The sequence below is a fragment of the Montipora foliosa genome, chromosome 11 (genome assembly GCF_036669935.1).
Source record: "Montipora foliosa isolate CH-2021 chromosome 11, ASM3666993v2, whole genome shotgun sequence".
Classification (NCBI taxonomy): Eukaryota; Metazoa; Cnidaria; class Anthozoa; order Scleractinia; family Acroporidae; genus Montipora; species Montipora foliosa.
Genome location: NC_090879.1, coordinates 25,619,074 through 25,647,069, shown reverse-complemented (window position 1 = coordinate 25,647,069; position 27,996 = coordinate 25,619,074). Strand labels below are relative to the sequence as shown.

The 27,996-nt window shown below is 38.5% G+C and overlaps 1 protein-coding gene across 2 annotated transcripts; it reads left to right on the top strand.

The window, feature by feature from the left end:
• Window positions 1–566: 566 nt before the first annotated feature.
• Window positions 567–27,834, top strand: LOC137975145 (myelin transcription factor 1-like). Of its 2 annotated transcripts, none has more exons than XM_068822222.1 (27): window positions 567–772; window positions 1,549–1,699; window positions 5,725–6,036; window positions 7,425–7,524; window positions 7,728–7,749; window positions 8,370–8,432; window positions 9,269–9,324; window positions 9,442–9,475; window positions 9,811–9,873; window positions 10,239–10,285; window positions 10,633–10,663; window positions 11,194–11,256; window positions 12,729–12,814; window positions 13,631–13,993; window positions 15,270–15,503; window positions 16,089–16,107; window positions 16,673–16,803; window positions 18,615–18,645; window positions 19,205–19,267; window positions 20,391–20,453; window positions 20,551–20,613; window positions 22,202–22,254; window positions 23,802–23,841; window positions 24,913–24,975; window positions 26,328–26,461; window positions 26,957–27,116; window positions 27,478–27,834. In XM_068822222.1, the coding sequence occupies exons 2-27, from the start codon at window positions 1,592–1,594 to the stop codon at window positions 27,695–27,697; spliced, it is 2,622 nt and encodes an 873-aa protein (XP_068678323.1). In that variant the 5' UTR covers window positions 567–772; window positions 1,549–1,591; the 3' UTR covers window positions 27,698–27,834. The 2 variants fall into 2 exon arrangements, with proteins under 2 accessions (XP_068678323.1, XP_068678324.1); XM_068822223.1 differs by having other exon boundaries at window positions 601–772; window positions 20,391–20,447.
• The last annotated feature ends 162 nt before the right edge of the window (window positions 27,835–27,996 follow it).

Sequence of the window (27,996 nt, the reverse complement as noted above, 5' to 3'; positions counted from 1 at the left end):
AAAATTGATAAGTAGGGTCTAATGTTTCTCCAAACCAAAGCAAATTACTTTAAACTGCTGATTTTATTTAAGTGCTTTCCTTATGCTGATCTAAAATGCAAATGAAATATCTTTTATACGAATTGAAACTCGAAGGAGTGAAAGCAGGAATTAAAATTACCAAAATCTAATTTGGTGAACATGAAATAAGGTTCCGAATACATCAAACCTATTATTTTAAATATCTGGTGAACTTATGCAAGGCACCAAGATAGTTTTTTCGGTTTGTTTCTCTGATTCCGAAACATTTTCAATCCGTGTTTGTTCAAATGGATTAAAAAATTCAAAATGAGCAAGTTTCGCTTTCAAATCCATCCGTCCGCGGTGCGATTGGAAACCGGGCAATTAAAATGCACTGGAGTCGCTCCATACCTTACTGCTGAAAAAAAAAAAATCGAAGATCTATGCCGGGAAAACTTTATTTGTGATGTGCTTTGGGAGATAAGAAGAAGAAGTTTTCACTGCGATTAATATTTAATCCAAAATTAACCCTAGGGTGCATCAGTTGCAAGCGGTGCATCTTGGGAAAAAGTTTGTTTCAGAACTTTTCCCCAAGACAGTTTAGCAAATGAATAGTGAACATGGGATCATAAAAGAAGCCGTGAAACTTCGCGATCGACGGCGATTTTACTTACGTATCGCCACCGAATTGTGTTTGGGCTCCAAACGAAGACACCCAGGCTCAATTTCAACTGTAGAGATTTTCGACGATCGTCGCTAACTGCTCAATCAGGTAACATTTCAGAGTAGCTTGACTCCTCGCGCGATGACAAAAACTTTTCCGTATGCAAATGATGGCTTTTGAACAAGTAAAATGGGAGAAAGAAGCGAAAAGAGAATTTAGTGCTTCCTGAGCGAGAATCGCTTTGCCGAAATACTTTCAAAAATCGAGAAATTGTTTCGATCGCTGTAACTTGAACTTGTGAGAAATTTATGGATTGTTGTTATTCTTTGTCGACTTCAAGCAGTTTGAAATTTATTCTTCCAGTCTGTTGATGTATTTAAATAGCTGTGAAATCCATGTCTTGTTTGCTGGATGCAGATAATAGTTTCAGCTGGAGAGGCAAGAACATGAATTTTGTGGCCTTCCGCTTAATCGAAAGCGCTTTGCACTGCTATCATTTAGGGTAGGAATTTTGTGGAAATAAAGATCTCTGTGACGCGCGCTCTCTGTAAAATTTATCCCTCTACGAACAAGAATTTGTAATAATTTCCACTCTGTTCAATTGTTCGCATTTAGACAGATCGCAGTTAAATTTCAGCGAGCTCTGGTGATTTATTAGCGCGTTCTTTGGGACTTAACGTGTAGGGATTGTTCAGCGGAATCTTGAAATATTTTCTCCCGTGTTAATTTTCATATTTTGACTTTCGAAGGTTTTGGCTTTCTGATGCGGTGCGCAAATATTGTTAGTTAAACTTAATTTCGCTTAACAGCGCTCGTTCATTTGGAAAAAAACTTTCTTTCGTTTAAGAAGGACTGCCTCAAAAGTTCAGTGTTTTTATTGAAAGGGTGATAGCAAAGGGCAAATTTCACGCCGCAGAAGACAAGATTATGGAAGCCGAGCGAACTGCCGTTGAGAACAGGGAATTTGCAGACCAGCAACATGGACAAGAAACTGCTTTCACAGGTTGCAAAAGAGCTTCAATATCTCCCGAATTGGTGAGTAAAACGCAAAATCAAGCGCAGCAATTTTTGCGAGTGGCATTCACTCGGTGAAAAACTTGCTCTTGTCATTGTTAAAAAGTTTAGAGGAAATTTCTCGCTTTGCACGAAATACTGAAACTTGATACAACCGTTTTTGGTATCTCTGCTGCGTTCTTTGTGAAGATTCGGAACTTGTAGCAGCAAGCTTATATTTCGTTTTCTAGAATTCTCGAGTCGAATTTATCTTACGCTGTTTACGAGGAACAAGGGCGAATTTCCGACTGATGTGGCGGTTTTCACATCCTGGGGAAAAAAATTATTGACTCTGCTTTGGTTTTGAAACTTTTTTGCGGGCCACGATCTAATTTGCATATTTTTTTCTCCATTCATTTGAACCTGTAGTTTGTGTTGCGAAAAGTTTTTCGTAAGAAGTATTGCGTTGTATTTTATAGAGATCAAATTCTCGCTACTTAACTTTGGCGGAGTTGAAAAGGTAACAGCTGTCAAAATTCAAACTGGTCCTTAAAATAAGCAGGCAAAAGAACGTTCCATAATATATATTTTTTAATACTCGATCGCTAGCGAAATAATATGCAAATTGTGACTTGTACTTTCATGAAGAACTGCTCATTGTTTATCTCTTTGCTAAAACGCGCAAGTTTCCGGGAGATGGCGATATTTTCCCTGGAAAGTTTACATGATATGCTTGATTTAATCTTCTGCCTGGTTCTGTGTTTGGATGGTGGAAAATCAGAGAGCAGTTTTCTCCTCTTCGGCGATTAGATCCTACATTTTGAATATGCTTAAGTAAACACTAGCAGTTGTTTCATGTATTAGAGAGAATCGAATTATTTTAGACAATTGAAAAAAACTTCGGGAAAGCATATGCATCATCAAATGAAATTTTTGATGTGCATGAATCTGGCCGCGATGCGATTAAATAATTTTTCCAGAATTGCGAAAAGTGGCTCAGCTGTATGCTCGAGTTTTGTAAAATTCAGGAAATTTTATCGAGTGATTGGCATCTCATTGGTATGCGCAGATGGCCTCTTTGCTTGTTGCGAGGTCGGGAACGAAAGTTAGACTTGGGAACTCTACACCTTTAATCTTAATTTCTTTTGTAACGCTGCGGGCAGTCTGTGGAATGCCCCTTTCACCTTATCGTAGCTAAATTTAGATCTCAAAAAGTTCCCATATGATGTTTCCTAGTTGTTGTAACTTTCCTTTGCAAAAACACATTTCAGTTTTCATTCGCTGAAATGTACATGCTGGTTCACTTTCACTAAACAATTATCAGGCACGGCACGAGGAAAAATTGCTGCGCGCCATTACATGTATGGGTTCTTAAATATCAGTGCAAGGTAATGAAACTTGATAAACACATGAATATGAACGGAATTTTCTGAAGAAACGTGACATTATTTTTGCAGGTAGGGAAAAAATTGCTATAAGAAATAGTAATTAATGTTCTTGTTTACCGTATTTCACTTGATTCTTTTATCGAGACTTTCAACCGTTTAATGAGAAGTTACGTTCTTCACACACATAAAATTCTCAAAACATATTGTACAGCCCAACCTTTTAAGCCTCCTGTTCGAATCTATAAACAGTTTAACTGTAACATGAAGTTTAAGATTGTCTAGTACTTTTTATGCTCTGTGTTAGTTGAAATTTCAGGCAAATCATTCAAGATTAATTTTCAAACATAGCTCTTTCAGAAACGAGCAATTTTTTCTAAGGGGTGCTCACAGAGGCATAAAAAGTTTCAAAAAGTGTTTTTGTTTGTTATGCTCTCAATATTATGGCGGAACTTGTGTTGCAGAGGATGAACTCATTTGCATATTTGGTTTCCTTCCTTCTTTTCAAAGCTGTGTTTGAATTAAAAGAACTATTGTACTTTGTAGTTTGTACTTGGTGTTTTCTTTCAATTTCTAACTCCTAGTTGACTGGTTTTTTGCATAATAACCTGATTTTTGTCAATCTTAAGAAAGGCTTTTCAACTTTTTCTCCTTCCATGAAATATTATTCATGGAAACAAACTGTTGACAAGGTGTTGTTTGTTCTGTTTGTCAATATCTTTAGCTAGATTATTTTCTCATAGTCTTTGTTCTTAATTTCACCTTAAATAATTAATTTTTTTTTTAAAGTTATTAGTAATAATAATAGTGATACTAATAACAGAACTAATGATGATAATAATAATAATAATAATAATAATAATAATAATAATAATGATAATAATTTATCATTAACAATAATTTCTATTATTGTACTTTGTCCTTTTACTTTGGGTGAATTTATTAATTTCACTGTTTTTCCAAGAGGGCTGCATTTCAATGCATAAATCCTAGCGACTGTTTTTATTGCTCTTACCGGTAAATTCAAAACCTGTTAAAATTCCACCTTTATTCGAAAAAAGTGGCTCTTAGAGTGAGATTTATTTTTTCCGTTGGCAGCTTGGTTATAGAAAGCAAAGTCTGAGTGTTTTTACATGAATGGAACTTATTACCTTCACTAGTTCATACTCACTAACAGTAATCTGCAGGAGACAGTTGGGTTATTTTGCAAGGTTCAGGGGCCTGTTTTTTGAAAGTCTCGAAAACTTTTCGGGCCCAAAAAGCCATTTGAGAAACTGCCAACTGCTTATTTTGGAAGGCCGATCTTTTAACATGTTTTCAAAGTAACAAAAGCAAACTGACTGTGAAGTTTGACGACTTAGATCCTCTCCGTTCTTAATTAATGAGATACAAAGGGAATTGTGACACCCGAAAATGGCCCGTAAAGTTTCGGGACTTTTGAGAAACGGGGCCCCAGGTCGCAATAACAATAATATTGTCTGGTTAAAAGTTTCACCTGTGTCCAAAGGTGCGCGTTTTTAGATGCACACCCAATTTTGACATCCAGCATGAGTGTCCTGTTAAGTCTGAGCCTTTTTTAACAATAAGGTTAGCAGGGCTGTCACCTCTCCCGGGTAATCCGGGAGACTCCAGATAATTTTTGGACAGAATCTCCTGATATCAAGATTACGATCTAAAATCTCCTGATAAATCGCCGAAGTTTGTCGTTTCGACTTTCACGTCAATAAAACTTCAAAATACTTTGTGTTTTTTGAACATGGATAATAACAAAATTCAAATGTTTATTTTCCTCTTTATTTTCCTCATATATGTAAACTCAGATAAACCGTTCTTGCAAGCGCTTTATCGATGTAATTTGAGCAATAATGTGATTGGTCCGAAATAAACCAAACAAATCTAATGTTGCAATGCCAAGGACTTCTTTTTCACGCATTTTTTGACTTTTGCCTTGGTTGTGTGACAGTGTACTTTCTTTTTGTGTAAAAGACGGAATGACGTCATCAAAAATGGCGTCGCAAGTGTTGTGACGTCATCGATCATCTCATCCCTATCAATTCTCAATTCTTTGAAGAGTTTGGGGGTTGACAGCCCTGGTTTAGGGTAAAGTTTAACTGTGATTTTTAGGTTATTTGGGGGGACATGTTGTGATGTTAATACTGTCTGTATTAGCAAGGAGATACTTGGTGACGCTTACTGAAATCGACATGCAAATAGGAGGAAGTCGGCCATGCTAAAAGAACCTTTGTGACCTTTCTCCTCTTAATAAAATATTGATGTGTACAGCTTGTACACAGAAAGTTCTGTTTTTGTTTCAGCGACACTTCCTCCTTTTGCAACAGCTGTTCTCCTCCTTTAATAATTTGAAAGACTTTTAATTTTTGTCAAAGAGAACTTCGTTGATATTCCCAGCTGGCAAGCAGGCAACTATTTTGTCTGTTTACAAAGCATAAAAAAAAACTTAATTACTTCCAAAGACATATTCACTTAGAGGTCAAGATGGATTTTGAGGCTTGCACAACTTAACTTACAGGAGCCCCCCAATAACACCAACACGAAATTGCCATTAGTTCGTTGATGTTCCCTAACGAAGAAAGAATTGGTTTGTTAGCCTAATAAAAGCCTAAGAATCAGAGTTAAAAGTTCTTATTTTTCCAATTTTTATTATTATTGATCATTTACCAGGAATTTCAAAGACCACTCAAGTATCCCAAGCTTTGCTCGAGTGTGAAGTCACCTGAGGTTGAATTTGCAGTAAAACGTGAAACACAAGAAGAAGACGAATCAAATTTAGGGCTTCATGAGACCAACATAGCTGTTATTGATCATGATACAATGTTGAATAAATCAGTCCCAGAATCAAGCTGCCAGACTTTCAGAGATGATGTGGATAGTGAAGAATTTTTCGATGAAGAGAAGTTGTACTGCAATGAAGAATGTATAGAAAGAGAGCCACAACCTGATTTTGATGTTAGTTATAAGTCCAACAAAAGAAGGGTGGGTTTATTTTTTCAAATTTAGTCTCTCAAGTATATAGGTATCATATTAGGCCTTCCAAAAGAGAAAATATGATATTGTTGCCACAATTACAGAAACTGTATTGTAGCATATTATTTTGTTGTGCCAAATTTTCCCTAATGATACCAACAGATGACAGTTGCAGTCTTTTGTGCCATTGCTGCAAAATCTCACTAAAATTGTTTTGATTTTAGCCAGCTGTGTTCAACACTGTTTTTTCGTATAATGTAAATGTGTATGTATGATTGTGTTGTAGCAAAATGATTCATGGGAATGAGAGCAGTAATATCTACAATATTAATAATTAACAACTATTCCAGGGGCGCGCTTTGGATATGAGATGGTAAATAGCCAACGAGGCGCGTAGCCTCAAAATTGATCCAAACTTTGCACAAAAACATGTTTTTTTGCTTTATACCAGGAGAAATTTCGCTCTGTGGCGTAAACATTTTTAGTTTAGCAAGGCTAAGCGCAATCATTTACCATATAAGGTCAAAATAAGGTATATGAGCTGATAACTGAGATTGAATGAACCAATCAGAGCATGAGAATTGCATTATTGAGAATGTAATAACAAAGAATAATAATGATAACGAAGTTAATAAGTGTAAAGTGTATTTTGTCCTGTCAGGCATTAATTGAGGTACGTCACACTACAACTACAGAAATTCAAATCAACTCATATCAAATCAATGCACAGATGAAAATTTCTTTCTCTGGATTGATATTTGCACAATACAAATTAATAAATATCATTAATATTAAATCAAAGGTTGGTTTTTGAAGAGAGGGGAAAATTGAAGTACGCTGAGAAAAACCTCTTGGGCAGATCGGAATAGAGAACCAACAAACTCAACCCGCATGTGATTCCAAGTCTGGGGATTGAACCCAGGTGGCATTGTAGGTTGGAACTGAGTGCTCTCACCATTGCACCATTCCTGCTCCTGCTCCATTAAGGCAAATAAAATCACCAGCAATATTGCTGCCATTAATGATTATCTACAGTCTAAGTAATTGATCCTTAAACTGTCAAGTTGGGGTGCAGGGATGGTGCAGTGGTGAGAGCACTCGCCTCCCACCAATGTGGCCCGGGTTCGATTCCCAGACTCGGCGTCATATGTGGGTCGAGTTTAATTTGTTGGTTCTCTACTCTGCACAGAGAGGTTTTTCTCCAGTACTCCCGTTTTCCCCTCTCCTCAAAAACCAACATTTGATTTGATTTGCATTAACTTGTTAATTTCAATTTACAGTGTCCCCGATTATTGCTCTACAGCGCTAGAAGATTAGACACTTAAATAAAGTTCCTTTCCTTTTTTTCTTTGCCTGTCTGACAAATTATATTATTATTTACCTTCGTATCGGTTAAGGTGCATGCTACGAGGCAAGCTGCCTTGTTTGACCAGGACATCCCGGTTGGCACAGGTGGCAGAGATCTAAAGAGACAGTGTAGAGGACTAGGAATGGCTGGTAAGGAATTTGAAGAGAATGTTCTCTGATTCTTTTTTTTTCTTAAAACAATTTAAGATAAAGCAATTTCCAACATTACTCAATGTAGTATTTGACATACATGTATAAAGCTTACAGTCAAGGTTGCATGTACATCTCTTATACAAAGATATATATTTGTTATTGCTCAAGTAATAATCTTTTTATACTTTGTTTTCTTTTAGCATCCATCCAAGAGCTCATTGGGTTAGTTGAGTATTTGGAATTATTTTTTTTTCAGAGCTTTAACTGCTTGTGTTAATTAGTTCATTCATTAGAATTTGCTGAATGTCAAATACCACACACTGAATCTTGAATGCTTTCACCTCCTGTACTACATGTCAACAGTTATTTCATTCAAACACTGATTTCAAAATCCTTGGCTTGGATTACTTGATGTTTGGCATTTTGTTGTTGTTTTGCCGTGTAAATTCACGACACACTCAAACTAGTAACTGTTGAGCACTATAATTATATTTAATCCATTCACCCGTAACACAGCCCCGGCATTGACGAGTAAAATCCTGTGGTGTTAGACAGAGTAAAATCTATTAGTGTCACTCTCAGGAGGGAATGCGTTGGCATGACTATTACGGGGTCAGGGGGCAGGGGGTTGAAGGGTGCCATAGCTGAAATAACCCAAACCTTTACAAAAATGCTAACCTTAGGACTAAACATTATCTTTAGTATGGTGTTTAGGCCTAATTACGGTTGGCATTTTTGTTACCCCACCCCTCACCCCCTTCCCCCCCCCCCCCACCCCAGAATAGTCATGCCAGAATGTGTTAAAGGGGACATTATTGTTTCTGTTCATTGTGTACATGTAGGTGCCCCACGCCAGGTTGTGATGGGAAAGGGCATGTCAATGGGAAATTTGCATCACATCGCAGGTAAAAATGTCACCTTAAAAAAATTATATAATACAGTAAATGGAGGAGGAAGAATAAAAGTGCTGATCAATCAAATGATATCCATAATATACAGTGTAACAAGCCCAAATACCGTAAGTTAAGTGTACCTGTATGCAGAAAGTTTTAAGGGAAAATGTATTATTGGCAATTAAGATTCCAATAAGGACTTGCATGTTCACCTCCTGTTTCTCACCTCACATGTGTATTCCCCACTATTCTCTGTTGTGGGAATATGTGCAATACTTTCAAGTATTAAATAATGTTTTAGCACAATACAATACAATTATTCAATAATTGACCACTCCCCAGAGGGCTTTTCAGGGCCAATGAAACTCAATTAACAAAACGACAGAACTGGTCGGTGGCAAACCAGTTGGCTATTTACAAGTGCTGCCAAGAAGTTGAACCAGGGACAGTGTCAGGAACAAATTCAACGAGTAGTCAAAATGGGTTTTGTACCTGGGAACTACGGATCTCGTGGGAAACCTAATCATTGGGTTACACTGCCTCCTAATAGGCCATTTCCGAGTTGCTGTTTGTCTTGGTTTCAAAGCGAGTCTTGGTGCTCAACTATTGTAAGGGAAATGAGTTTGATTTGCATAAGAATACGCTACTCATTTCCATTTGAATGGTTGTGCACCAGGACTCGCTTTGAAACTGAGGCATGCAGCAACTCGGAAATGAGCTATTAATAATTTATAAGAGTGACACAGATGTTTGAGTACATCACTTGCTTTTCTTCTTCTTCTTCTTCTTCTTCTTCTTCTTCTTCTTCTTATGATCATCAACATCTCATTGGGCTGTTTTATTATCAGTGTTTATGGATGCCCTTATGTACAGAGAACCAGTCGAAGAAGAAGTGATAATGGAGGTATGAGACCAGACTTTGTCATGTTCAACTAACTTTAATGACGAAAGAAATTTTCACAACTCTCTCAATCAGAATTCATCCATGAAAAGTTTAATGGTTTGTTTGTGTTTATTTTAGACAGGGATTCCGACCTGGGATCTGACTCATCAAGGTGATTATAAAGTAGTAATAAATTATTTTATTTTATTTATTCAATGATAATTATTATTTTTGTGAATTATTATTAGTATAATTATTATAATTACATCAGGGGCTGGGGTTGAAATCAGAAATCAACAGAGTGAATTGAATTAGCCAATCAAGGTGCTGAATGGACACCCATTCTACTATGGTGATTAACGCGCCGGGAATGGGATTTGAGCTTCAGAGGAAAACCACCCTTAAGTGTACTGGCTCAGTTGTATTATATTGTTATTTCTCAGATTGTAGCTTTTGCTATGTTACAGTACTTCTTCATTTAGCATTTTCTTTTATTACTACAAATAGATGTCCAACTCCTGGTTGTGATGGATCAGGACACAAGTCTGGGATGTTTGCATCTCACAGAAGGTTTGTACTGTACACCAAGTCTCTACAAGATTGGCACAAGGGATGACATGGGGAATTAACTCATCCATCCACCTAGAAAGTGTCAAGCTCTGTGATAGTAAAGAATACTAGGTTTTCTTGTTTTTTCTTGGTTTTCGTGAAAACTAGCAATCCAAAAATAGCACTTAGTCCAATTGGGGCAACTTAGAATTTATTTGACTACCTTTTAAAGTTAAATATGTGGTGATATAGACAAATAACAATAAATTATTCTATCTACATTGTATCCTCTTCAATGTTAATATTATCAATAATAATAATTATATAGTGTTGCTAGGCTAGACATGTGTTAACATCATTTTTATGTAAAACGTCTTTCATTTTAGCCTTTATGGATGTCCCAGGAGAATTTCTGTGGATAAGCCCAAAGATGGTAAGATTATGATGTTTTTAATCAGATTTATTTAGTGTTCAGAATTCCTGAATTAGCCCCCAATGACTAGAAAAAATTGCCTGGCATTAGACAAAGTAAGAGCTATTGAGTCTCACTTCTAGGGGACAATGGGTGAAAGGTCAGTCAGTCAAAGTCAGATTATGAAGTCTTTCCTATGGAAATTACCGGTAGTTTTGAAACTGTTTTTTTGATATTTCAGAAGTGTTGTTTTCAAACTTGCTTTAGCAACAAAGCTGCATCATGAATCAGAATTACAGTACAAAAACTGCACTTTTTTGCTGGTAATTTGTAATGTACAATAAACATGCGTTTTTCTTACTATTCAGGAAGATCTTCAGGAGATGAGAATGGTGTAAGGTGAGCTTATAATTATTTAAACATATTCTCATGATAATATTCTTGTGCCTTTTAATTTCATTTCCCCTGCTCATCATGTTTCATTATCATTATCATTTAATGATACTACATGTAAATTGGCTTCTAGTTTTGTTGAAGTGCATCATTATTCGGCATGCAGTGAACATTTCTTTCTTTTGCAATTATAAAATATTGTAGGCAATCATTTTTTGGGCTATGGGTGCTTTTAAAATTAATATTTTCTAAATGTAGTTCAACAATTTATAGCCTTGTTTATGAAGTACATTAAGGTGTTAAAGTTTTATGTTCCCTGCACAATAATTTGATGTTGACAATTGAAGAAGTCTTGTGGCTGCTAGTTCTCTTAACAGCTTCTGACTGCGTTCCTTTTTTCGTCTGTGCAGTACTCCTTTGGAACGGAAAAAAATTAAAAATTAATTTGAAGATTGAGATTGCAATCCTCTCACTAATTCCGTAGCAGGTATCAAAGAACTATGTAGTAATTTTTATTGGTCTTTCATCTCCTGTAGGTGTCCCACTCCTGGCTGTGATGGAACAGGACACAAAACTGGAATGTACACGTCACACAGAAGGTATTAATAGTACTGTAGCTATGAGCCCTTCAAGAAATTTGAGAATTTTTCATGTTGAGGAGAGAATGTAGAGAAGTTGTTACTCTATCAAGTCATGCCATAATGCGATTTATTAAATTCTCAACCTCGGATAATGCAATTCTAGCTTTCTCATTGGTTCACTGGATCTCAGTTACCAGCCATTATACCTGTGTTTGACCTTATATGGAAATGAATGTGGCAGATATCGCTCAGCACTCACTCAGCATAAGTTTTTTGTGTGCGGAAGTCACATCACTTTCTGGTCGTTTCATGAACTTAAATAAAATTTAGCAAAACCCAAGGTTGAGAATTTAATAAAACAATAATTATTCCATTCGCCCTTGTTGGATACGAGATTGGTAACAGCCAACTCATATCCAACACATGCTCATGAAATAATGGTTAAATGTTCTTTTGTTCTGTTTTGACAAGCTGTCAATTATCTTGTGTGAATATCTTGATTGTGTACATACATGTAAAAATAAATCAGTCTTGTAAATTATCATGATCAACTACATTTTTTGGTCGAACTTCGGAAGGCTAAAAAAATAGGAAATACAAGTCGCCTGTTGGCCTAATTAGTATAGATTGAAAGCTAAACTATCCTAGATTTGTGCTATGCAAAAAACCACATGAAAAAAGACCTATTAGAGGAGAAATAACATTTTTCGCAAAAGTGTCGAAAATGGCCATTTTTGGCAAAGTAGCAAAGGGGGGACCAAGGGAATGCAAAACAAACAAAATGACTCCATAAGGTACCCAATTATTGATTGAGAATTATTTCAGAGTTTTAAATGTATAATGACTGAAAATCTGTTTCGTGTTCGTTCCTCGCCGATTTTGTACGTGTCAAAACTGACTTCATGATTTCATTTCGTGATGCAACTAAAAACACAATTCAGAGGTGTGAAAATGAATAACAAAGGCCAAATGCGTTGAAAAGAAACTATATAAAACTATATAAAATATAATCCTTCCTTGAAAAGAAACTAGTTTTCAAATGCTTTGGTTTTATTTTCAAATGTGTTGACTCTTCGTTCTCAACGCGTCTTCAACGCGTTTGATGGTTCGCTTATCTTTGAGCGGTACGGTAGCTTAAGGGTGATTTCCAAACACCTCAAAACCCATCGCTGTTGGAAACAATTAACAGTTAATCAGCATCAGCAGGTACAGTCCATGTAAGTTTGAGGGTTGGCGTTTGTTGAGGGTACAATTACAGTAAATGGGCCTGTTTATCTAAAGTTGAGTACCAGAGTTCAGGGAACACTTTGTCACATTGATGTCCATATTCCCCGATGTGAGTGTATTAAAGTTGGAGAGAAGAGCAATGGGACGCATACATGTAGTAATGCTTATCAAAATCGTCATGCATCTGATTATGTGAATTTCTCGACATATCTGCACTTGACTTGACGTGCACATTTTATATTGATGGTTGCAATGTCACTCAGTCTTTCAGGGTGTCCCCTGGCAAATGTCCAGAAATCGCTTGCTGGGCAGTGCAAGAGTCCACCAGCAACACCTCCACACAAAAAAGGTTAGTTCCCTTGTGATGCATGACTTACAGTGTACTGTAATGTTCCTATTAGTTAGCCTATTGCTTCCCCCCCCCCCACACCCCCCTCCCCCATTGCCTAGTTAAATTGTCTGGCATTAGATGGGGTACTGGTAAATCTAATTAGTCTCTCTCCTACATGTAGGAGTCAATGGGTCATTTATTTAATAATGCTTCATGAATTGACAGCATGGAGTTTGACATGCTGTATGTGTACATATTGCTAATGATCGTGATCGACTTGCTACACTCTACCATGGAATTGGAAGGTTGACATTTGGGATTTCTCTCAAAACAAAGCAAAAAAGAGATACAGCTCAGTACAGCTCAACAATGCATAACCACAGAGTATGAACTGTAAAGGTGCATTAATGTTTTAAAATCAATTGCAGCTTGGGGAGATTACTGGCTAAATGCAAAAAATGGAGCCAAGTGCATGACATAACCTGGACAATTTTACAGCTTATATTAATTAATGAGGAAAAAACAATGAATTGCAAATTTCTTTAAATAACTTCAATGATTATTAAGAAATAGCCTTTTTGTTTCAAACTATTTGATTCTTCTCCCACACAAAAAGTTGCTTTGTCCTTAGAAGTGCTGATCGCTGTCTTGAATTGCAAACCTTTTTAAGTCATATCTATTGAGGTGGAGGAACTGTTCATAGAAATGAGAAGATTCTGAGAACTTGCTGATGCCTAGCTGGGCTATAGTCTGATATTTAAAGTTCAGTGTCTCAAGAATGTTTGCAGCAGGGCTGTACCACTTGTTAAATTACCATAATGTGTTCTATCTTAGGGCATAAACCAAAGTACCTTCTCACAGACAAGACTTCACCAGAGCAGAGCCCAACATCATCAGATTCGGGGATTTCTTCTGCTTCCAGCACCGAGGACAGCTCATCTAAGAAAGAACTAAACTTTGACTCTGATGACAAGGATGGACCAATTCATTTCACCTTTCCAAGAGCCAAGGCACAAAAGTTGAAAACTGATCCTCAATCAGAGGCTTGTGTATCAATGTCGCCCGCCACCACGCTTCCATCATGTTCTATGCCGAGTGTCATTACAGCTACTGCCGCTGTGGCTGTGGCTAATTCTGTCATGAGTGGCAATGTGGTTACATCATCCAAAGATGTATCTTCACTACATGAATACTCAGGTTGGCTATTACTGTAAATAGTACTAATCAATATTGGATCTCTATGTTGTGGCACTAGCATAAAGTATTTCAAACAGAAATACATAAACCATTTGAAGGAAAGTTATGCAGGCTTAGATAGTTTTCCCATTTCATAACTATTATTATAATGCTTAGGGAAAAGGTACTTTTATTTTAAATATTATACTGTCTTGTAGTTTAGCTTTTATTAGCTTTTACATTTTTAAGTGCCCCTGTGATAACAAAAAATTACTTCCTTTGTTTCTTCCGATTTTAAAAGTGTATTTTCTGAACACTGGGCTTAAAATTTCAGCGTGTGAATGGAGCTTATTATATATGCAAATCGCCAGTTTAAAAGTCTGAAAGCCCAAAACTCCAGTGCTGCATATATATTATTAATTCTGTGGTGTACTCATGCATTGTATTCGTAAACTACAGTGAGCCTTTGACGTCATTTTCTCCTCAATCCAGCTTTCTCAAGATCTTAAAGTTAGTAGTGGCAGATCATTGAATAGGAAAATTCCAGTTAAAATAAACAGGTGTCTTTTTGAAATCAAGGTCTAAAACTTTGGTCACTGAGTGTTTAGTAAACATAGTTTTGAAATTGAAAGAAAAATAAAATTGATTTTTTGCTTGCAGGGGCACAGATTTGTCAGTGCTGTACTGTAAAGTTTTACCCTTGTAAAATAAAGTTATTTATTTATTTGTTTATTTATGGTGTATAGAATTTTAGGCTACCTTAAGTCATAATTTCAGTTGGAACCCAAATGCCTCACTTACATGTAAATGCAAACTGTGCTAGCTAACTGCAGTATGGGGACCAGTCACTAAGCCTTTGGATAGAATTGCCTTTGGTACATATAGATGCCAACAGTGTAACCATCAACTCCACGCGAGGCACCCATATCACAGATCGAATTTGTAGCAGAAGAAAAACAAAGGGTTGGGAGACATTTAGGACTAGAAAAAGCTGTTGGCTTGAGCAGTCTCTTGTTCTTTTTGGGTGCCTTTTTTCGATAAATATGAAGGTGGAATTCACTATGCTCATTCGCCTGCTAAGTTTGTAGACCTTCAAATTTGTAGACCAGAACCCTTGACGACTGTTGAATGCCTGGACCATGGACTAGTCAACTCAAAAGTCCTCACTCATTTCTGCTTGCTAAAATTAAAAACTTGAATTTTATAATTCAGCAATGCTGTTTGTGAAGTTTCGTTTTAGTTTGTTCAAGGTAATTGAACTTGAGGATTAAAATGTAATTTTATTGTATTGTATTAGAAGATTCCAAAGAATTGCTTATCAAAGCAGAACAAGGTGATCACGAAAGAGAAAGTAATGATTATGATGAGGATGACGAAGAGGAAGATGATTCAAGTAGCGTGGATGGAATTTGTTTAGAAGCTAAAGAGGTTGTTCAGTACACTTCAGATGAGAGCTCATCTGAGGAGGAGGAGGAGGACGACGATGAGTTTAGAGACGATTTTGAGGATTCAGATTATGGAAGTGGCAAAGGTAAGATCAGGGAAAAATCATAAATACATCTTTTCTTGAATCGTAACACATGCTTCAAAAACCAACTGCTCACAAACAATCAGTTTTTACACAAAAACGTGAACATCTCTGGAACGATAGGAGATATTTCAACAATGACAACACCATGTTTCTTTTTTTCAAAGCCGTCTTTCAAGTAAGCTTTAGTTACATGTATGTATTTTTTTATTTTTTTTATATTAATATTGAATTACACGCCTAAACTAGACCAATCTGGGCGTGCCCCTCGCTTTTAAGACACCATATTTAAAACATATTAAATACATATTTTCATTTTATTTTGCGTGAGACCCTAAGCCTTGACGGCTACATATGGGCTACATATCATGGCGTTTTGCCCAGAACACCTTAAGTGAGACCAAAATCCGAAATTTACACCCCTGAGCGAGACGACGAGGATCTCCGCCCCTTTAATATGCGAGACCTCCCCCCACCCAACCCGGGCCTCTTTCATTTTAATGACGCGATTTGTTTAGTCCAAAATCCATAAAGTAGGAAAGACTTTAAAAACGTTTTCTTATGGAGTCGCTTGATTTTACTTCACAGCTTCTTCAAGATTCATAGGGTAAGTGTTTCATGGCTACATGTACGTGTATAATTTAAGACACTAGTAGGGAAGAGATTCATATTGAGAGTTGAGGCTTTAGGCCTAGCGTATTTGGTGTGTTGCGTGGAAAGCTCTCGGTCACTCATCCAAGTTAAGCTCAGATCTATGGTCCCAGGGTCAGTTTGTTTCTGTTTGGGAAAACAGTATCAAGGAAATACAGTTCCGATGTCGTAGCAAATTGGCGATGGGTTGTTGAGGGTTTTATGTTTAATGTATGACTTCCTTTAGTGCCATCGCAGTTGGACGGCTTCAATTCAATGACTGTACGTTGACAAATGCAACAAAATTTTCCTTGAAGCCCATTTCCAGCCAAACGTAACTCGGACTGTAAAGCAGGTTTTTTAAATAAACAAAATCCGTTTTAAGAATGAGAATGCTTTATAGACTCGTTATTAAATTCTAGACATGAAATAAAAAAAAAAAACATGGCGAATCGCCGCATAATTATTTTGAAAAATGCTTTATTTAAACTTTAAGACTTGCTTGATTGCATAATTATTTGTTTGTTTTGCGTCTCAATTAGCTGTCCAACTGAGGGATGTGATGGTTCAGGTCACGTTAATGGGCGCTTTGCCAGTCATCGTCGCCTCTCTGGATGTCCAAAGGTTTCAAGGAATATCCCTCTACCGAAAACTCCGGTGAAACGTGAATTTGGTAAGGACACGATTCTGGCCAAACAGACAACGTATTTCTATAATTCTTGTTAGCTTATCGCGTTACAGTTATCTTGCACCCCGGTAATGCGATGCATTCCGATTTTGATAAGCATTTAAACGAAGAGACTTCTTTTTCTTCTCCATGGCCCAGCAGTTCAAAAGCCAATTAACTCTAATCCGCGATTAAATTCAAACCCAGCTTTGTCTGATTTTGCTTGTCAAAAAGCCTGAACAATGTTAATTCACGCTGCAGTAAAACATATGTGTTGGTCCATTGAAATTAAAAGGCTAAGCTACTTTAAGGTTCTGGTATTCAGGGATTAGCAGAGTCGGGCTTTTTGAACAACTGGGTCCTAAGCACTGGCCATAGAAACGTCACAATAGGGCCGTTTATGCGTGAAAAATGATCCGCGGAGTACATAAGACGCGAACTGGGCCACAGCAATTTATACGAGTGCGGATTACATAAGACTCGAAATGCGCGTATAAATGGTTCATAACAAAGCAAACGCATGCGCAGTAGACGTTCACGGCTTGAGCAAGCCGCGAAGAACACTTGGACTGTTCACATCTGCGAAAATTCAAATACAATAGGCAGGGTAACCTCGCGCCGTATCGCGTGGCTGCCACGATTATCATCACCATGCTTGATGCGAGAAGAGAACCAGGGATAGCTTCCGAGAATAGAAGAAGACAAATCCAAATCTTCGGTCCATAAAGCGATTAAAAGTTTCGTCAGTCTTCTCATACCACCACGTGTACGCACTGTAATAATACTTCAAACGATCCCCTTGAAGTTGTTTGAAATAATTGTCATCCAATTATAACTACGTGCTGTAATTAGTTGATGTGAACCCATTCCAGACTTAAGTGGATTATAATTCGATCATTATCGAGGCTTAATGTGAACACGGCTCTTGGCATGCAATGTGATCTTCGTTTTGAGCCTTTGGGACGTGTCAAGACGCAGCTTTTACAACAACTCGCGTAAATTGGTTCAGAAAACACTGGCAATGGAACAAATTTCATACAACGGAAGTAGCTGTGTCCTATGCCGTTGCGATGAAATTAGAGGCTGTATAGATCTGTGTGCCATCTATTGCGACATTCGTGTAGTGTATGAGATCATATGCTTTCGTCCCATGATGGCCATGTAGAACAGTGATTGTTTTCCCGTTGAAAATATTTTGTTAGGATCTGCTTTATTTAGGGCTTTTTTATCCCGGGGGGGGGGGGGATCCCATATCGTCTCGCTTAGGAGTGTAAATTTCGGATTTCGGTCTCATTTAGGGTGTTCTGGGCAAAACACCATCATATCTAACCGCGAATGTCTCCTTTATGGTTGCGCGCGAAGAAATATAAAAGTGTATATTTACTTTAGGGGTCAAAAATGGCCTGGGCCACGCCCAGATTGGTCTCTTTTGCGGGTTTACCTTAAAATTTTCGACGACCATTCCTCCCCTTTTTATATGGGAGTTCCCCCCGGTTTTTTTATAAACTGCGATTTGTCCACTGAACTTCTCAGGCGCCCTATGACCCCCCCCCCCCCCCCCCAGGTGACGCGTTAAATCGTCTGGCGTTAGACAGAGCCATCAAGTCTGGAGTCCGAAGAGACAAAGTTCTGCTCCCAACTGAGTGGCTTCTAGCATAGCTCAGTATGACATTGCACCACTGAGCATCGCAGAAGTCATCGGTTCGAATTTGAAGCCCCCTGGATTTTTCATGTGTTTATAACAGGCGATAATGCTTAAATTTAAAAGCGCGAGGTTCACTTCTTCCTTACAGACAAAGTTCTGTTTTACATTGCAGGATCTGATGGAAAGCCCAAAGAACTTTTGAGGTAAATTTAACAAAATTGACGTGAGCTTTTCTGTGCCTTTGTTTGGTTATTGTTTAGAAAATTTTCATAATTTACCGTGGAGCCATGATGAAAATGTTATGACGCAAAATGTGAGCAATAACAAATCAAAGGCATAAAAAACCGGACGTCAAATTGCGTTAAGTTGTTTCGTTTAGTGACCAATTACCTTGCATCTCTTCTGCAAGATTGCAGTCCTTCGATAGAATTTGCGAAAATTGTCTGGTTTAAGCATTCAAGAAAGGAGCGCCACTAGAAAACCAAATTTTGCAAAATTCTCGCCGTTATAGTTAGCTGTGTGCCCGTACTCTGCCTGAAAATGAAATTTAGGTAATGATATAATATGGGTTCGGAAAATTTTACTTAAGCTTGCAGTAAATAGCAATTGTACAACAAGCTCTATCTTGTATAAGTCCTCTCTGATATTCTCAACGTAATACGAATAAAAATCGGCCAAAAAAAAAAGCCCCCCCACCCCCCCCCCCCAAAAAAAGGCCAAAATTAAGATGATTTTTGAATGAAATTGTTTCCATCTTTTTAGTTGTCCGACTCCAAATTGTGATGGGCGGGGTCATGTGTCCGGACAGTACGCAACTCACAGAAGGTGAGTTTATTGAGCTCCTTGGTCATTTTGTGGGCTTTGTAAAGTGAACAATTCCCCAGATGACAACCATGGATTTTGAAGGGAACCTTCACTCCTACTAAAGAGTAACTTGTCAAGTGATTCGAATAAAGTCTTTGTATCAGAGAAAAAAAATGAATTTTGGAATTGCGGTTTCTTTTCATATTTTGCGTGCGCCGCCATCTTAAATGATAGTGACAAGTTACGGTTGCCTATTGTTTTCGACACAACGAGCGTTTGTGTAGGAGCACCAGGGGAACCGTAACACACTACAATTATTCAAGATGGCGGCTCGCGGGAAATCTGAAAAGTAAAAACAGTGATATTGAAATTTTTTTTCCGGATAGAAACACTTTCTGTTTGGAAAAATCCAGAATGTTAAGCGAAAGTCTCTATTTTTTCTCTGGAACCACTCAGGATTCTTCACCCACATTGTTCCACGTGAACGAGATGGACCAGTCACTAAAATCAGATTCGGTTTAGATATATGCTGTCGTTGCGGGTATGGCTGCCTCCGTACAAGTGCCAAAAAAGTGCCCATTGATAATGCGGGTCTTTTAAAGTAATGGGGATCGCCGTACTCCTTTAGAAGGAAATAGCAATTCCCTTGCATTTTATCTTGGTTTGTCAATAAGGGACCCCCTGTAGAAAAATTTATCGTCAAAGAGCGCATTGACGAAAAAAGAATTGCGCAACGCAGAGCGAGTTAAACACCATAATTTTATAAATGAGGCAAACCCATCAATGTCTCTTTCCTTCCTAATAGCTACCAATGGCGTTTGTCTGTGTTTTTAATAGAGCGGTTTTCAATTGAGTGTCGAAAGTAATTAGCGAATTACTTTGGTTTTGCATTACTTCACTAAGTGATTGGTTAAAAGTTCCCGCGCCATTTTTTCAACCAATCAGAATTGAAACCAAAACCAATCGTGGCTCGCGTGAGCACATTTTCCCGCGCTTTGTGTCGGCGACGTGTAATTACTTCGGGTTTTGATTGGTTTACTGGATTGTCTCCGTCCTTTTTGATTGGTTAAAGTAATTACTTTGGTTTTGGTTTTACGACACTCATTTGAAAACCGCTCTAACTTCTTTTTTGTCTTTTTTTCAGTTTATCAGGCTGCCCACTCGCTGCCAAAATACAGCAACAAGAACATCAGGAAGTTAGGTACATGTATGTGTTAGCTGAACGCAGGGAGTAGTTGCCCGGCCTGTGCCGGAATTGGATTTTTTAGGGCGTCAAGCTGATACGTTTTTCATATTGTACACAGGTGTCCTACCGTTGGTTGTGATGGGACAGGTCACGTGACTGGCAAGTACTCCTCTCACAGAAGGTACAGAAACATCATGTGCAGTGATGTAACCCCATACACGTGGAAATTAGAGAGAGTTTTTTTTAAGCATGGAAAGCTTTTTCATCCTTGCGCAGGAGCTCATGGAAGGGAACCTCTATCTCCTCTAATTCCTTGAGTCAACACTTTCTTAAGTAAATTTATTTTTAGGAACAGTCAGATTTGCACGAAGAGATGGATTTGCGGTGTCATGGCGTGAGCTGCTCGCATGTGAAAGTCTTATGTAAAAATCATATCGTTTAAGTTGCCCCCTGGTGCAAACCATCCTCAAATTTGATCGTCGGTAATTTCTGACTTGTTGCTGTCATATATCCCTTGAGTAACTATTGGATTTCAGAGTTGCTTGAGGTAGATAACATCCACGAACATTTACCTAACCCCAGTCAAAATATATCCCCCAAACGTTCACCACACAACTGGAAGCGTATCGAAAAAATAACCTTTCACCTCCTTTTGCTCAAAGGGGTTATAAACGATGTCCCTGTGAGAGCATACAAAAACACAACGACACGTCTTAAAATGTAAATTTGTTATTGAAAATTCAGTTGTTTAAAGTGGTACTATGATCAGAAAGTCAATTTTTTTTCCTTTGGATTTCAAAACTATGTTAACTTAACACTAGGTGACCCAAGTTCTAAGCCTTAATTTCAAAAAGACACTTGTCTATTTTAACTGGAATTTTCCTATTTAATGGTCCGCCATTGCTAACTTTAAAATCTTGAGAGAGCTGGATCGAGGAGAAAATGTACGGGACTGAATTAATATGCAGCACGGGAGTTTCGGGCTTTCAGATTTTTAAACTCGTGTTTTTTAAGCTATTAAGTAAATGGCGTCACTTTTTTTCTAGATTCAACCCCCTGAGGTATAATTGGTCAGTTTTGAACGTGAGTTCACTAATGGCCGACCTTGAAATCCAAAACTTACACTCAAAGTAAACACCCTTTGAATAAAAATCAAAGCTCAAAATTTTGCCAGGATCGAAAGAAAATCTGAAGGAAAAAAGGAAGTGATTTTTGGTCATAGTACCACTTTAAAGTTCGCAATCCGCAATATCATCTTTCCCATAGTATTTCCCAACCTTTATATTTACTTGCTTCTGATTTCGTGCCTTATATTTAAGTTTGAAATCCTGGTTTTCTTTATTCCCTTTTGAATTGAAATTTATCGCAACCTTTCAAATATTTGCGCAGCAAACCTCTTTTAATCAACAAGCAATTTCTTTTTAAATTGATAAAGAAATACCAGTGGCGGTCGTGACGTTAGTTTGGGCTGCCTGTGATCACAGGTTTGACGACTTGCCTTGGTCTGTGCGAATGAAGTTGTAGATTTACTAACGACCCACTAAGTTAATGCACATTGATTTTTTTGTGAAAGGGAGCTTTCGCTTCTTGCCTAAAAACTGCAACGACAAAAGAGTACAAACATTTGCCGACTTGATGTCAAATGCAGCACTTTAAGAAAAACGGCAAACTAAATTGAATGAATCTTTGCAAGAGAGGATTATCCCTCCTGATTTTGGTTCACGGGAAGTGTTTCCCTGTTTTAACTACTCTTCTGACTTTCTCTTTAGTTTGTCAGGTTGTCCCTTAGCGCCGAAGCTTGCCCTTCAAAACGCTGAAGCAGGTCAGAAATTACTAGAAGCTGCTTACACGTTCTTTTCCATTTATTATGGAATTTAAGAATATTCAGTTCACTGAAGCATGGTACAATCCCAAACAATAACTTGTATCGTTGTATACCTGGACTTTCACTCCACAAAACGAGCACTGTGATTGGTTGATTCTTCGTCACGTGCCCTTGGTGGATTTCAAATGTATCCCGACCGGGATACAATTCCACAGTTGTTTCCTGCTCCGGGTGTTTTGCTGCGATTGTTGTAGGAAAAGTCTAAATATATAACAAAGCACTTAATGTATGGTCCCACGGGAAACTAGTTAGTTTTGCTTTCCCTCGAGTCCCGTGGGAAACAAAAAGCTCGGGACCATACATAAAGTGTATATTGTTTTAATGTAAAAATACCCCCGAAAACGTATTGTATTGTGGGATGGTGAAAATAGTCAATAGAGAGTTTAAGAAAGGACAACTTCAACGAAAACGTCACTCTAGAATGTGACTTAGCGCTAACAGCCTATCGGAAGTATTTTGCGATTATCTCGTTTTGTTCCCGGTGTACAATACGGGCCAACTATTCTGTAACTGGATGGGTACGAACGGATTTAAAGCAAAAATAGAAAATGAATGGTTCATTGTTATATGCTCCCGTAGGCTGTGACGACAGCCCTTGTCTTGCTTAACGTTCTGGAAAGTGGTTTGTTTGCAGACTTTGTTAAGCGACTTAAAAATGATACGTGTTTTTACGGGTGAGATTAAATGAGGAGAGGGAGAGAGCACCTTCAAATACAATAATAAAAATAGCACGCCTGTCGCATTGGGCTTGAATAACCGCCAAAGCTGAAAAAATTTCTTGGCGACCAATTCATAGCTATCTTAAATTTTCGAAAAAATTAAGGTGGCTCTGAATTTAAAACTTTGCGGATAGTTTTATCTCAGATTGCTTATTACTATTCTACAATGTACAAAATGGGGGTCACCGACTTCATTTTTGAGATGTAAGCAAGTAAACACGAAATATACGGTGTTTTTGGGGAGCTCTCATGTTGCCATGGTAACCTATTATGTCACAATAGTGGGCACATTTTGTTGAGCAATAATGGGTGTTTTATATGGTACACTAACACTGCTGTTACGTGATACAGTATAGTAGTTATAACCCTTCTAATTAGAATATTTCTTAAACACTCACTGAAAAACTATGTCCCATTAGAAGTGTTGAAATTGGATCCAGCCACCTTAAACGCCACCCTAAATCAGTTCTTCAAGTTGCGGGACGACAAAATGGCATCTATTTTCCCAGACTCGGAAAGGGGATTTCAAGAAACGACGAAGAGATTGAATCTCACCCGCGAGCGTTACTCTCAACTTTATGTTGCCTGCCTTCCCTCCTCCTCCCTCCCCCCTCCCCCTCCCTCCCCCTCCCCTCTCCCCCCTCCCTCTCCCCTTCCTCCCCGTCCCCATCAATCCGGTCAGTGTCATGGCCGTCTCAGTTGTTCATGTTCCATTGTACACTATTGTACATTTCAAAATTTCTACCGTTTATTTTTGTTCTTCAGGTGGAGCTAATGGTTCGCAGTCTGAGAAACCTGGACCCATGTGAGTGTCTATAGAAACATTTTTTTTGCTCTTCGCTTCTGCGAAAATTTCTCTTGAGGAATCGGTTGATCCCAGTCAGGAAGCAGCTCTTTACAACCTCTAGTTTCATTGGATAGCTTTGGGACGCAGCTCGATTGTGTTTTACGTCGTGGTTCATTGTTTCTTTTGTATCGTTCTTTGTGTCCATTGTTTTGTGAACCAATCTCGAGAGTCGTTCCGTTGTACCAGGAGTTAATCAAGGGGGAACCTCTCTCTCCACTAATTCCTTGAGTCAACCCTTGCCAAAGTAAAATTATTTTTAGGAACAGGTTTTTCCCGCGAAAAGTATCATATTTCCCTTGACGCTGAGATAGCTTTGTGTTGATTGGCTTTTACAACAGTGGGCGTGCTGAATCCCCCAAGGGAGGCGCTCTATAAATAAATTTACTCCGGAAAGGATTGACTCCTGGGCTAAGTATGGAAGAAAGAATCTCCCCTTGATGAGCTCCTAGTTGTACAAATAAATTTCTGTTGGATTAGTTTTTTATCCGCGCGCGTATACCCAAACTATCATCATCTAACACATCTCTTTGTTCACTTCCTGGGCTCAGTGAAATTCCACATCTCGTTTATGACAAGAGGCCAGTTTCGTATTCTCACATGGTTAGACTGGATCTAGCATGTAGTGGAGGCTAATGCGGGGGTAATAATTGGCATCTGAAAAGATTCCACCGCATTAGCCTCCGCTTCGTACTCGACCCAACCCAACCGTTGGAATACGAAACTGGCCTATTGCGCGAGTGCCACACCGCGTGATTTTCATTCATAGCAGTTTGCAGGACTGTCAGCTGAGCCTGGTTCAATGCCCAAGCTCCTACAAGTCTCCTGTATCCTCGTGATTGACCATCCATACCATCGGATCTTTTCGGATCTTTTCCGAGTATTCCCGAGTGATCATCGATTATTGCATCTCTGAAATGATTAGTTGTGTCTTTGCGTTATGGGCAACCCGTACCAAGTACAGATTTTTCTTTTTCTTCAATCAGAGATGCGTTATTTGGTGACTGATATGTAAATTGTTTGGCTCTTTAGGTGCCCAACTCCTGGGTGCGACGGTACGGGTCATTCCAGTGGACAGTTTAGTACACACAGAAGGTTAGTTCGGGTTAATTTAAAGTGTTTATGCTGGCAGATTGCTTGATAACGGACTTTGCATGAATTGATTCCGAGGCGTGTGCTTCCATTTGTTATCAAATGAGACGCTGTATAAATGAATCTAAAGGCCGGGACACACTAAGCGATAAGTCGCTGCGACTCGTCGCGGGGACAAGTCGCCACAACAATTCGCCTTGTGTGACACATTTAATTTTATGAAAATCATTGTCGCTGCGGCAGAATTTTGTCGCCGCGATCAGTCGCACTTTGAATTCGTGCGACTAATCGCAGCGACAAAATTAGCGAAAGCAGCGTTGTAGCACCGCGTGTACAATTCCGGAAGCAAGTCGCTGCGACAAAACATAAATGAACCAATGAGAGAGCGTCATATGGTCAGCCATATTGAATTAGAAAACTAGTTCACATTCCCCTTCATACGAGATCACTGCGTGTGGCCCCAACAGGCGTCGTGTCGCAGCGACTTGTTTTGTGAGTAGTACACACGGAGCAACTTGTCGCAGGGACCTGTCACTGCGACTTGTCGCCTATTGTGTCCCTGCCTTAAGAGACTGGCGCGCGAGCTCGTCTTCAAGGAAGTTCGCTCGCATTTTCAACCCGTTCTCTACCTCTGAATTAACGATTGTCGTTAATTCGTAAGTTGCTCGGAATTTACTATTATCGTTAATTTAGAAGACTGAAAGCTTGATATGGATTGTGGGAAAGGGTGATATATTTTTAAAAGACAAGCCGATTGTATGGACAATAGGACTCGAACCTGGGGATGTTGTTTAACCCGTCACCTAACCACTTGCCGCCACCCCGCCAGCTGCTTGGGGACATTATTTGAAACACTATTTGATAATACTGCATTATCACTCGGCAACAAACAATATTAATACTGAAAAGGGTCGGTAACCAAACTTCACGACAAAACTAAACATTTTAAAATCAAAGCTTAGGTCTAAAGTATTAATCTAGCTTAGGTCTAATTACTCTTCAGCAGCGATATTCCATTGGGTACTTAAATATTGAAGTGTTTTTTGAGATTTTTGAGAAATCCTCAGTGGTGAAACTTATTATTCATCAATCGTCTTTGAAAAATGCGTGGTTACCCCAATTTTCTTTTTGGATTTCAATAACACTTGTTAAGATCTACATTTCCTGCATTATCATAAACCGGGGCAAAAATGCCTTGGAATTAGTAGGCACCGTCCTTAAGTGCACTCATTAATTGGACAAATCTTCTGCAATTTTTTCTTCCACCTGTTTTCTTTTGCATAAGCGTAGCGAAGTTTTGATTTTTAGCCCTAAAGCATTCATCGCACGTAAGCTTCACTCTTGTGCATTCACAGCTTATCCGGTTGCCCCTTGGTTTCCCCTGCGGAGAAAAAAGTTCTGATGAGACAGGAGGCAGAATCGAAATTAATGGCGCAAGCCACCGCAAAGGAACCGGAAGTCAAACTGGTGAAAATCCGCTCTGGAAAAGGTAAGTCCCCTTCACAGAAGGACGGCGACTAAGATCAGTGTTAACGAGAGAGCGCTTATCGGTCGAGTATCGGAAGTTATGTTATCAAGTACTTTGGTTTTTACATTGCTACGGGAAATCAGTTGTTGGAATTTGTTGTCTTTTGGGTTTATAGCACTCACACATTTTATAAGTCATTTTAGATCAAACATCCGCGGGGCCTGGAGATACGAAGAGAGCACTTGAAGTGAATTTTGTTTAGTTTTTGTTCTTTCAAAAGAGATTTATAGAAACGTTGATTGAAACTGTTGTGTAGATATTCACGAGGATGAGTTTATTGCGTGGAGAAGCATTTGCGACACTGGCTTGAAAATGTTGAGCCACTTTTTCGACAATTACCGGCAGAAATGACTGGTATAAGTTACGTGAAAGTTTGTCTCTGTCAACAAAAAGATGTGAAGTAAATAGTTACGGAGGTTACCTTGAATTCCTGACTCTCTGTTTTGTCTCTTCCAGCTCAACAAGAAATCGAAAAGGTCCGTGCGTTGGACAAGGAGATCGATCTCCTTCAGTCTTCCAACCAAGAGTGCGAGAAATTAAACAAGGAACTAGATTCCGAAATAAATCGGCTGGAACAAAGGCTTACTGTCTGCAAGGAAGAAACGGCCAGCGACAGGTAACTACGTTGGTCTTTCTGAGGTAACAGGAGGGTCCTTCTCCCCTTTTGGTTTTACGTCATTCGATTTTAACTCGCTCTAACAGGAAAGCAGTTACAGAACCAATCAAATTGTGAAGCGCATACATGCAGCCGGCTCTTAGCGCGGGAAAACCGTGCGACGAGGAAATCACTTGCTTTTACTTGTCATTGGTTGAGAAACTGATTCAATATTTTCTAGCCAATCACCAAGTCCAGAAATGTCGCTGACCAAGCCGAACAGGAAATTACCTTTGGCATGCGATTAATTTAAAAGCCTCTTCGTTACTGTGGCGAGGTTTTGCAACTTACAATGAAAGCTCTTGTTTGTGTTAACTTTTAGGCACAGGACTGGTGTTGTGGAGACCAAACTTGCAGTGGTACAGACGCGCTTTATTGCTTCATTGTCGCATGTTCAGATGCCGGATATCGGCGTGAAACTCACCTTTGATTCCATGGATAAGTACATTGATAAACTACAGGAAGTTATCCAACAAAGGTCTTCAGAATATAGAACGCTTATTGCAGAGATGAAAGAGGCTTTATCAGATTTTAAGTTTTAAATAATATAATACAGGAAAGAAATAGAGAAAAGACGATTTTAAAGATTATTAATGCTATCATAAAAATGATTTCTAGTGATACCACTTAACTAATTATTAATTAAATTTAATTGGAAGTAATTACAATAATTAATTATTCCTCTAAAATTTTCACAAACTTTGGTCATATAGACTGAATGGAAGAGTGAAATTGGACCAAATAATTTATCTTAAAGTACAGCCGTTTTAAAGAAATGTACTGATTATGTATTTTAAATCTTCTGTTTTAATGCTTTCTGTCTTAAAGTGGTTCCCAGTCA